An 11,814-nucleotide genomic window follows, 5' to 3' on the forward strand; every position below is an offset into this window, starting at 1 on the left:
TTAACCAAGTTTTAATTGTATACAAGCAGTCTTATATCGTAAAAATATACACCTTACATTATAATAACTATAAGATCTAAAATCAATAGTAAAAATAGAGAATTAGATATTGGACTAAAATAGAGAATTGACCCAGAGCATTACTTCATGCTTTTAAGCTCATTTTTTTTTTTTTTTTTTTTTGTGTTTCCCCTTAGTGCATGGGAAATCAAGCTCTTTTCCCCTTATTCCGGCCCTACCATGAACCAAAAAGCTCTCTCTTTTCCCTTTTGACATATGGTTTCCAGAAGTATTTAGGAATTCTAGTATGACCAACCTCAGTAATAAATATATACATATATAGTAGCTACTACATTAAAATCAAGCTCACTCAATGTGGTTCACTACTCACTATATTAGTATACAAAACCAAAAGCACAAAGGAAAAGTGATAAGAAGGCCTTGAATGTGAATTGGCGTGTGCAGCTCAACTATCTTTAAAAGGAACATTCTTTCCTTTTGTGTGGTCTCCCACATGAAAATCCTGCACATCACTTCCCAATAACAAAGTGTTTATTTTTTCATTATTATTGTTCCCTTTGTAATGTAGTCACATAACATTTATTCATGCACTAAATTTCCTTTAATCCCTTATTTACTATCACCATGGCCATGAACTTGCAGGAAACAAACTCCTTCACACTTCATTCCAATTCTACATTGGAAGATATTCTGATTGAGAAGCTACTCCTGAGCCATGACCCAGATGACCGCCGTCTTGACTCGGATCAGCTGCTTCATGCCATGGAGAATATCATGTTTTATGCTACTATATCAGAAGTACTACTAATTTTAACCAATCTCCCCATCTCTAATTCCTTCTAGTTTATTAATTTTTCTACAATTTCTTTTCAAATATGCATCTAAGTAGTTTACAATCTTTGATCAGAGTAGTTGATCTATTAATCTTAGGACTTTCTTTTCTTCAGATTTCTGATCTAGATTTCATTGACAATGATGAGGGGAAAATCACAGACATTGAAGCTTTTGGATTCAAAGAAACTCTTTCACATCTCATTAACAAGATCTCACATGAGGTAATTCCTTTTCTTCCCTTCTTCTCAACTCTCATTAGGTACATACATTGTGTGATCAAATATTCTTGAAACAATGACAGATACTATGCAAGTGTTCTGGTGAAGGAAGTCTACATGAAAAGACTATGATCTTGTTCGATTTGCTCGGAAATTACAGATGGGATGCTAAAGCAGTTATAGTTCTTGCAACTTTTGTAAAAAGCTATGGTGAATTTTGGCTCTTAATGCAGATATATCCAAGAAACACATTGGCATTATCAGTTGCAATGCTTAAGCAGTTGCCAAGCGATTTGAGCGCCTTCACTCGCCAATTTAAGGCCTTAAGCTTGCTGATGAAGACAGTTATAGATTTAACCAAGTGTGTAATCAAATATGAATCCTTGCCACTTTCACAAGTAAAGTTGGATAAGGAGAACAAGTCTATTACTCAGTATAACATCTACTTAGCTGTTTATTGGATCATCAGAAGCATCTTGACATGTTCTTTTCAAGTCTCAGCTTTGAAAGCCATGACACCTGTGCAAGTACATTCGCTTGTTCTTCAATTCCACTTGCTTTAATCATTCTTATTTTAACAAAAATGCTTTAATTAATGGATGAATTATCTGATTATATATTCAAGTACTCAGATTCAACAACAATTGCAACATGGGAGCTCTCAAGTCTGGTCAATAGACTGAAAGGCATGTACAATAACCTCAACCATCAGGTGGAGGAATGCAGTAAACAAACAGGTCACTACTTAATACTTCATAATACAATTTGAAAAATTTTACTCAGCTTGATGAATTTTAATTTCCTTATATGTCCATATATATATATATATATATATATATATATATATACTCAATAGAGTCACAGCTGTATCAAAGTCTGCTGAATAATTTTAATGAGGAACACAATGAAAACCAAGAAGTGCTTCAAATATTATTTGCCACCAGAGATAACTATCCACTACTAGACTGCTCCACACAAGTAAAGGTATGCTTTTTCTTTTTCTAAGCTTTGAAAACTTGGTTTGAGAATGACAGTTATATTTTTGCTTAACTACTTTAACCTTCTTATTTCTTTCCATTGACAGCTTGGTTTGCCAGAACTTAAAAACAAGGTGGTCTTACTTCTGATCACAAAGCCAGAGCTTTTACCTATAGAAGAGTTACTCTTATTGGTTCAGCAAACATGTGATAATCCTTACAACGAAATACTAGAGGAAAGTTATGAAATTGTGTGGATTCCAATTCCAGATTCTAATTCTTGGACTGATGCTGAGAAGAGAAGTTTCAGAGTTCTGTCACAGTCTATTCCTTGGTGGTCAATAAAGCAGCCATGGTCACTCAACTCAGGAGTGGTGACATTTATTAAACAAGAATGGAACTACAGAGATGACCCAATTATGGTTGTTCTAGACACACAAGGAAACCTCTCAAACTTAAATGCATTAGATTTGATCTTTATCTGGGGTGCTAAAGCATACCCTTTTTCAAATTCAAGAGAAAAAGAGCTTTGGGAAGAACAGAGCTGGAATCTTCAACTTCTGGTAGATGAAATTGATCCCCTAATTACTAATTGGGTAATATTCAACTTTCCCAACTCTGTTTTTTTCATGTACTTACCAAAGCTATATAAATAGATGCTTAAAGATTAAACCTTTGACTTCATTTTCAGGTGAATGAAAACAGATACATCTGCATTTATGGAAGTGAAGACATTGATTGGATACTAGAGTTTAACTCAAAGCTTAAGAAGATTAGAAACTCAGGTCTTCAGCTGGAGATGGTCTACGTGGGGACAAGGAATGAAAGTGAAAAGATACAGAAATTTCTATCTTTAATTCAAGAGGAAGGTCTGAGAGACTCATTATTTTCTTTGTGTTTAACCAAAAGAAGGTCTTTCTGGCTTCGGTTAGAAAGTATAATAAGATCAAAACTCAAGCTTGGTTACTCACTTGATACAGATCAAGCTCTACAAGAGGCTTCAGCTCTGGTCAATAATGAAAATAGCAACAAGAGTTGGGTGGCTATAGGGAGAGGATCTTCAAACGACATTGTTAGAGTTGAAGGAAGCAAAATGATGGAGTGCTTAAATAGGTTTCTGGAGTGGGAAGCAAAAGTGGGAAAGTTGGGATTTTTAGGTGCACTTAGAACAGCCATTGACCCTCCACTAAGTGATGAGCCTTGTGGTCATGAATCCAAAACCATTCCTTATGGGGAAGAAGAAGAATTGGTGGAAGACATGAGAGTTTGTGAAAAGTGCAAGCTACCATGGAAGAAGTTTGTCATTTATAAATAAAGTCAGTTAAGAGTTGTTAATTTAGGCCGCTCTAATTTCTGACTCTCGAAACAGAATAATTTGTTTTGTTAACGTAATTTTTGGTTCATAAAATTATGACATTGAGTACTGAGTATTCCTACTACTACACACTTAAATAATAAGTATTTACATATTTATTAATGTGGTGATCACTATTAGAGTTACCATACACTATAGCCGCTTTTATTCTAATTTCTAGTAGTCGTTTGTGATCCGTTGTGAGTTCAAAATACCAGTAGTCTAAAAAAAAAAAAAAACGAGCCAAACTAAAAAAAAACTTTGGTTGCTTCCCCTTTAACTTCTCGTTGTGAGTTCAAGCAATTTGAGTTTTCAGTATTGAGTTTTTGACCTATTTCAAAATTTACAAATTTCATGATGTGTACACTCACAAATTTTGTGTGATTCTTTAAAATGTCACGTTCGGCCCTGTAATTTTTTAAAGGTCGTTCATTATATACATACTTTTCAAGCTCAAAAAAAAATATATTAGAGTTAGTTTCACATTAATAATGTATAAAAATAAATTATTATATATATAAGATGAATAGACTATTCTTTCTATTATCCATTAATTTTGAAATAAAATCTCGTACACCGTACTGTACACTCATCTAATCCTGCTTTAATATTTTCAGGCTCTTTCTGTACTGCATTTCAGCCATAAATAATTCTCCTAGAATGCAATGAATATAATTCTGTTAGACAGTTTTGATAATGTGTGAACTGATATGTTAATGCAATCCATATCTTTTATCATACACCTTTCTTTCTCCCAAAATATTATTGCTATAACCAAAATAATCTATTTTAATTATTGATTTTTTCATAATCGTATATTTTTTTGGCAGTGTAAATTATTTAAGAATTCTCTAATATTATTTTCTATTTTTGAGTTAGTAATAATCTCATCTTATTAATTACAACATTTTTTTTAACCTCCAATGATTGGACATGAGGTTCAACAATAATCAATTTTTTTTGGGGTCCAAATTAGGTTCAAATTCTTCATTTTACTGTGTCTTTATCTCAAAAAAACTATTCGATTGTATTTACAATTTACACACACCCATCTTCATCATGGGTCAATCTTCAAAGACGATTATTTTTTTTTTCTACTCAAACTCTCAACCTTAACTGGCTTCTCGTACAGCTATTCCAACTATTTTGCGGGGAATCGAGAGCCAACATTGGGGACATGGCGTCCATGGCAAATAGGTTTCTTCAGGCCTACAATACACCTTTTCTGATAGGTTTCCCAAAGGATTTTCCTTTTCATTTTCCTCACATGTTTTACGCTTCAATTGACTCTAACAGGGTACGTTGCTTTTCATTTTCCTTTTAAAGCATATCTTGTTCTTCAATAAAATACAAAAAGCATATCTTGTTCTTCAATTCTCATATATATTCATTTATGGAAGCTTTAAACACGGTTTGTTTTTTGGATTCTCATTCAGCTTCATCGTAAATGAATTTTTTTATATTTGACTACATTTAACAGTGTGCAAACTTGTTGTTACTATTAAACAAATGTCTCTGCCAAGAGTGAATATATTCATATTACTTTGCTTGCTGAGAACAATTTCAGAAAGTTCTAAAACAACCAATCAAATGGGTTGTCACTGATTGTGTAAAAGACTCTATCTTTTAGTGTTTTAATTTTTCTTTTTTCATTGGCAAAATTTCTTCTACACAAAAGAGATTGAGTTAAAGCCCCACAGTTTATTTATTTAATTATTCTGAAAATACAGCATCACTAGTTTTTTTCTGAATGAAACAACATGTAATGGCAGATGCAAGGGATTCTAGTTTTGAGAAAGCAACCAAAATGGCAATTAAGCAGTCCAAAGGAGAGGGTGTTTCAACTCATTCTATTTTCTCAAACAATGCAAGGTTGTTGGAGGACAAAATTATTGAAACTCATCACTCTGATGAGCTTACATTTGCATTGAAGCCTGTTCTTTACATAATTGAGGTCATATTTTCTCGTACTACAACTGATCTTCATGGAAATGTTCAGGTAGAGGAAGCCCACTATAATTGATTGGTCTTGCACTTTCATATGATATATATATATTTACATATTTTTAGGTGAAGTGATATAGTAGGTTTTGTGATTACAGGCGAGTTTAGCCAATGAGAAGGTGCTGTATTCTGACCACCGAGAGATATTGTTTGAACTTCCAAGTATAACTGCTGCAATTTCCCGCGAGGTTAAGTGCATTGTAGCTAACAGAAAATGAAAATATTTGCTATTTTTTCAGTCTTGATTTGGAGTAATGTATACATCAAAAGGCCATTCTTGATAATTGTGTTGCTTATCAGCTATGTTTTTATTTCCCAAGACAGGTATTTTGTGATTGGTTTAAGGGGGTTGCTGCACACAACACAACAATGGACATACTACAAATTATCAGACATTATAGATGGGATGCAAAGCTGGTACTTGCAGTTGGATCTTTTGCCATGAACTTTGGTGGATTTCGGCTGGTGTCTGAGCTTCACTATACCAATTCAATTGCCAAAGCAGTGGCGCTCCTTGAGAATTTTCCAGAAACATTGGAGTTGGCAGGGATTTTGAAATCAAAGCTCCAAGATATATTTCTTGTGGTCAAGGCAATACTTGATATGACAAAGAGCATTATAGAATTATATGAGCTTTCCCACAATGAATATTTCACCCCTGAATCACCTGAAATTATAGCTGCCACTGCTGATATCCCAATTGCTGTTTACTGGACCATTCAGAGTACAGTGGATTGTGCTTCACAAATTATGAGCATCGCAGCCATGGACCATAAGTATGTTTTCTATGTTCATATTAACAGTTCAGAGCTTTTGTTGATCTGTATGTTTATATATTCAAATAGAGGTAGAGAGTTATGCTAAACTTATGAATTTCTGAATTTGGTTTATCTCAGATACTTATCCAAGTCATGGGATTTATCATCTTTGGGCCATAAGCTTGAGATGATAAGAAGCCAACTTGTAATGAAAATTAATCTTTGTTATAAATTCATTGGTGAGCTCTATACCTTCTTAATGTGAGTGAACCTTTGCCCTTGTCCTATTTGTCACTAGTACCTAACGAGTAATAAAAAATCGTTTCATTCAGAAAAGAAGAAAGATGATGAAATATTCTTTTCATTCACAAGAGTTTTGGAAACATCAGATATTGATAACTCGAAATCCCTCAACATTATTTTCCGAGAGAAGGATGGTTCTCAACCTATGCTCTATGATTGCCTCCATCAAAATTTGGTTTGCTTTCTGAATCTCAGATTTCATTTTTTCAATTTTCAATGTATCTTGACTACTATAAATTCCATCAGCAGGCCAATAGTTGAGACATATATGATTGTGAACTAGCATTCAACCACATTTAGAAAACAATTATAATTGCTTGATTTTTTTATTTTAATTTTGAGATTGAAGAAGATGCCTACCATGTAAGTCAAACAGCCCTGTGATGTTTAATTTTGAAATAAATCCTCTCTAGTTATTTTATGTGTAGAATTAAAGATCTGAAAGAAGTTAAGAATCAATTTAAAAATTCATGAACATTCTGTGTTGAAGAAGATGCTTGTCATGTGTATATAGATAAAACAAGTCTATGCAATTCACTTTTAATTAAACCATCTCTAATATTTATAATTATCAAAAAGAAACTCTTAACAAAATCAAGCGCTCCTGTTTCTAGCTAATTAAGTTCTTTATTATTGTAACAGGTTCCTATTGAAGATCTGAAGGGTAAGGTTGTGGCACTATATATTACAGACCTCAACATTGTCTGTGAAGATTATTTGATCTTACAGCAAATTTACCCTGAAAAGTTGGATGACTACAGCAGAAAAGAGAACCAGTATGAAATAGTTTGGATCCCTGTTATGGATAATTGGACAAAGGATACGTACCGGCTATTTGACAAAGTGAGAGATCAGATGGAATGGCTATCAGTGTGTCATCCTTCTCAGTTAGCACCACAGGTCATCAGGTACATCAGGGAGACATGTAACTTTGTAAAGAAGCCACTTCTTGTCGTGATGAACACTGATGGCAGAATCGTGCATAAGGATGCAACACAAATGATGTGCATTTGGGGAAATCAAGCATATCCTTTTAGTTTGGAAAAAGAATTATCACTCTGGCAGCAACGGAATTGGACAATTTCCCTTCTTGCTGAAGGAATTGACCAATATTTGCCTACTTGGGTAGGCTTTACAGCCATTTCAACAATGTTTTTGACATGTTATGTCGTGCATACACTCGTTGAAATTTCTTATAAAATCTTTAACTTTTCAGATTGAAGAAAGGAAACATATATGCTTATATGGAGGAGAAGACATGGAATGGATCCGGAGTTTCACAAGGACTGCAAAAGGAGTTGCACTAAGATATGGGATTGAGCTTGAGATGCTTTATGCAGGTAAGAACAGATCTCGGGAAAGAGTTGTGAAAAAGTTAATCAATGTTACTCAACGTGAAAGGCTAAGCAAAGCGCTTGAGTGGAAACTCATCTCATACTTCTGGCTAAGAATGGAGAAGATGTGCATGTCTGAGCCCCCACTGGCCATCCCAGAACAGGAGGAAGTAGTTGATGAGTTTTTCATTCCAGATGATCCTGACTTCGTGGCACCGGTGCAGGGGCAGAAGTATCATTCTATATTCTCTGGAATCGTTAACATGCTGAGTTTTGGCTCCAGCAGTAAAGGGTGGGCTGTGATCAGTGGAGGAACTGAGGATATGTTGTTTGAGGCTGATGGGGAGTTATTGTTGAGAGCTTTGGTTGATCATGAAAAGTGGAAGGAGAGAGCAGAGAATTATGGATTTGTCAGAGCTCTGGAAATCTACTACCACCAGCTTTGCAATGACCTCCCACACTGTATTAGTGTGATACTGCCTGACACCGAAATCAAGGGAATATCTTGTGCTGCCTGTAACAAACCGATGGACAAGATGGTCACTTATAGCTGCTGCACTGATAGATCTTCATATGGATATGATTAGCATGACTACACTCACTATACGTGCAGTGACACTGCCTTTGTTTCGAGTGTCATCACCGGAGTTTTAGTGAATAAATACTAATTTTACTGCTGTAATTCTAATGCAAAATTATTAATTATTAACTCTTAATGGCAGCATTTGTGAATTTAATATCATCAAACTGGAAAATTAAAATAAGTAGAAGAGTACAAGGTATGTAATCTTCAATTCTATATAGAAGAGTACAATGTTTCTATAGCTAAAACAAATGACAGAACATAAAGTGACCAGAAACTTTATCGATTCAGATTACAAACATTGAGTAATCTCATATCCAGTTATTGGAGTTGCCTTTGCCTTTGAAATTTCTTTATGAAAAATATCAAAGTAGTTACAATGATACATGTCATAGAGCAGCTTCACTCAACTATGGGATTTATCAATACCACTTCACTCTCTCTCTTATCGGTTACCATAATCATCCTTGGATCCAGGGATAAAAGAATACTTGATTGAACTTGCTGAAAGATTCAATTACAAGTGTCTTAAAATCTAACCAATTTTGCACGGCGCAAATGTAATGCTAATGCAGACACTTCAGGAAGCATTAAAATTCTCATGCACACCTGAAAATAATAAGCCCCTTAACCTCATTATCTCTGAAATCTCTGCCCAATGCTATCTTGGATTGTCTTTCTAGTAAACCTAGTTATCCTTAAACAAACACAGATCTTAATTGTTAGATATTACTTTTTTTTTTCTTTCTCTTTTTCTTTCCACAGTGATACCAGTGACCTTTTCAAGCTCAACATGCACACCTTTTTCAAACTATTTAACAATACAGTTACCTTATCTAGGGTAGAAAAGAAAACAATTAATGTTGGATGATATTATATACTTAAAATTCTAGGTGTGAATAATTAATTAGTCATATTTTAAAACTATTATGTAGTTTAAGAGAGTGTGCCTATCAGTATTCATATTTTAAAGAAAAATGACAAGAAGCATATTAAAGTGGCAATCATCACAAATAGTACGGTACACCGTTGTAAATGTAATTAAGAAAAATGTTACAAAAACACAATCGTGTTGTGCTGATACATAATAGCAATGTTCTATAATTTATTATCGGGTCTCACATTTTGAGTAAATAATTGTTTACCGAAACTTTCAAAAACCAAATAAAATGAGAGTTGAAGAATTAACTAAACTAATAGATAATAGAGATGGAGATTTATATGTAGTTCGAGTGTTAACAAACCTTAATCTACCAGTCACTTGTATTTGGTCGAATGACCTTGATGTATTACAATGGGGATTTTACAAGTTCAAGAACCCCTGACTTCTTGTTATAGTGTTTTCACAATGATTTCACACACTTTGAAATATCTCCCTTCTTTTGCATTGCAGTATTTATAGGCTATGAACCAGATATGGGTTCACTTGTGACCCGTCAGGTTTTCTATGTCAGCTTTGCCTATTAATGGGATAAATACATTAAATAAGTGACTATGGGCTCACTAGTTGAGCTCCAGTTCATGGGGTTGAAGTGATTCGTACATTTGGGGACCACACAGTCCTGAGCAATTCGTACATCTTTACAAAATTATTCATGTGTCCACGACAATCTGGAAGGAAGACTGCAAGCCTCCGTAACTCTCGAGTCCTAGAAGCTTGGAGGTAAATATTATATGCATTTACAAAAGGGTGACACATGGTGCTTCCGACTTCTTTCAATCAGTCCGTAATGACCTGGCCTAAAGGCCCCAACTAAAGGACAAAACCAACGCATAGCCCATATGGAAGGATGGGCCCAAGCCCATCTGAAGCCTCGATGACACACCCTCAAGACGGGGTTGGTCTGAATCCAAGGCATCCTGCCTCCCTCAGATGAAATGATTGAACCTTTAATTTTCAGTTAAATACTGAGATAAATCCAAAGAAGGCACTCTAAAAGGCACCTGAGAAGTCTAGTACAAGGTGACATAGTAGCCCTCTGACATCCAATCCCATAGGATCAGGAGCTTGTCCCCTATGTTAGAGCATAAGAGTATGCACACCACCAAAAGGAAACCACCCCTTGTTTGACGGCGCAAATGTGACATATGTTAAGGACATCTGTCAAGGACCACATGGTCCCAGATGTACAAATCGCCTCCACCCATGAACTGTACCTCAATAGGTGAGCCCATAGTCACTTATTTAATACTATTATAGTGGGTCAAGTTGACACAGAAATCTTAGCAGGTCATGCGTGAATCCAGACGTGGTTCTTAGCCTATAAATACTCTCATGAAAATGGAAGAGATTTCAGAGTGTGTGAAATTATTGTGAAAACACTATAGCAAGAAGTTAGGATTCTTGAACTTCTAAAATCCTCAAGGCCATTTGGCCAAATACAAGTAATTTGTGAATTAGAGTTCATTAACACTCGAACCACGTAAAAATTTCTATCTCTATATCTATTAATTTAGTTAATATCCCTCAACTCTCATTTTAATCAATTTTCAAAGGGGATAATTGCGGCAAAAGTCCCCAAAAACTTAAGGTTGATACAGATTAGTCCTCAACCTCAAAAATTGGCGGTGAAAGTACCTAAGGTCGAAAAAGTTGTGAGTCCGTTAATCCCTCTTTCTAACAGATCCGTTTACTAGTTAAAACTTCCACGTGTCGACAACTTATTGGTCTAAATCATATTTTTTAATTTTAAAAAATAAAATAATAATAATTAATTAATAAAAAATCATAAAAATAAATAAATTATTTACATATCTGTTTAGTTTTTCTTAACAATTATTTATATACTGGAAAAAAAAAAGAGAAAAAAAAGAAAAAGGGCAGCCTTCGTCCCCCAGTTCCCTCTGGCTAAGCTTCACCAAGTTCCTCCAGGGTGCAACCTATCCATCGACAATGAAGCCCCTTCCATCACACCTTAAGAAACCTTGCCCATCGTTGGTCGTCTGAAATTGCACCACCTCCGATCTCACCCCATCAACCCAGATTGACTCATCTAAAACTCCCAAGCTCATCTAAAACTCGTGCACTTCAGCTTTGGTTCACACGATCTAAGCTCTGTCAATTTAAAAATCGCACCACTCGAGTTTATCGTCTTCTCCCCTCCTCCCCCTTCATCTTCTTTTTCTTCTTCTTCATGGCTACCGGAGTTGGGAGGAGCTCAAATCTCAGATCTGGCTGTGTTTGGGTAGGTGTGATGGGAGCATAGGATTTCAGAATTTTTCCTTAGTTTAAACTAATTTTTGGATCTCACAATTGTAGATCTGAGCTAAGGCTTTGTGGGCATCATTGCCAATCGGATATGGAATTTGTATCTATCCATCTTTGGCATTAAAATTACAAATCTAGGAAAACAGTAGGAAAGTCTCCATCTTGGGTTAGTTTCAAGCTCAGAACATACTGTGAAATCAGGATCTAATATTGGGGCTTG

The 11,814-nt window shown here is 35.1% G+C and overlaps 2 protein-coding genes across 2 annotated transcripts; both read left to right on the forward strand.

Annotated features, from left to right (window-relative positions):
• Positions 1 to 364: 364 nt before the first annotated feature.
• Positions 365 to 3,527, forward strand: LOC115714539 (protein SIEVE ELEMENT OCCLUSION C). Its single transcript, XM_030643272.2, has 7 exons — positions 365 to 819; positions 969 to 1,076; positions 1,157 to 1,600; positions 1,699 to 1,810; positions 1,930 to 2,057; positions 2,158 to 2,646; positions 2,742 to 3,527. Exons 1-7 carry the CDS (start codon positions 646 to 648, stop codon positions 3,363 to 3,365), a joined length of 2,079 nt encoding a protein of 692 aa, XP_030499132.2. The 5' UTR covers positions 365 to 645; the 3' UTR covers positions 3,366 to 3,527.
• An 875-nt stretch (positions 3,528 to 4,402) lies between these two features.
• On the forward strand, positions 4,403 to 8,602 carry LOC115714275 (protein SIEVE ELEMENT OCCLUSION B). Its single transcript, XM_030642912.2, has 8 exons — positions 4,403 to 4,701; positions 5,177 to 5,403; positions 5,507 to 5,596; positions 5,733 to 6,184; positions 6,305 to 6,405; positions 6,499 to 6,644; positions 7,112 to 7,594; positions 7,686 to 8,602. Exons 2-8 carry the CDS (start codon positions 5,212 to 5,214, stop codon positions 8,388 to 8,390), a joined length of 2,169 nt encoding a protein of 722 aa, XP_030498772.2. The 5' UTR covers positions 4,403 to 4,701; positions 5,177 to 5,211; the 3' UTR covers positions 8,391 to 8,602.
• The last annotated feature ends 3,212 nt before the right edge of the window (positions 8,603 to 11,814 follow it).

This window comes from Cannabis sativa, chromosome 4, assembly GCF_029168945.1.
Source record: "Cannabis sativa cultivar Pink pepper isolate KNU-18-1 chromosome 4, ASM2916894v1, whole genome shotgun sequence".
Taxonomy (NCBI): domain Eukaryota; kingdom Viridiplantae; phylum Streptophyta; class Magnoliopsida; order Rosales; family Cannabaceae; genus Cannabis; species Cannabis sativa.

Bases quoted from the DNA above. Each gene is read 5' to 3' on its own strand.
- LOC115714539 (XM_030643272.2), top strand. From the start codon at position 646: ATGGCCATGAACTTGCAGGAAACAAACTCCTTCACACTTCATTCCAAT. The intron at 1,077-1,156 runs GTAATTCCTTTT...AAACAATGACAG, and splicing joins TTAACAAGATCTCACATGAG to ATACTATGCAAGTGTTCTGG. The intron at 1,811-1,929 runs GTCACTACTTAA...TATACTCAATAG, and splicing joins GGAATGCAGTAAACAAACAG to AGTCACAGCTGTATCAAAGT.
- LOC115714275 (XM_030642912.2), top strand. From the start codon at position 5,212: ATGGCAATTAAGCAGTCCAAAGGAGAGGGTGTTTCAACTCATTCTATT. The intron at 5,597-5,732 runs GTTAAGTGCATT...TTCCCAAGACAG, and splicing joins CTGCTGCAATTTCCCGCGAG to GTATTTTGTGATTGGTTTAA. The intron at 6,645-7,111 runs GTTTGCTTTCTG...TTATTGTAACAG, and splicing joins ATTGCCTCCATCAAAATTTG to GTTCCTATTGAAGATCTGAA.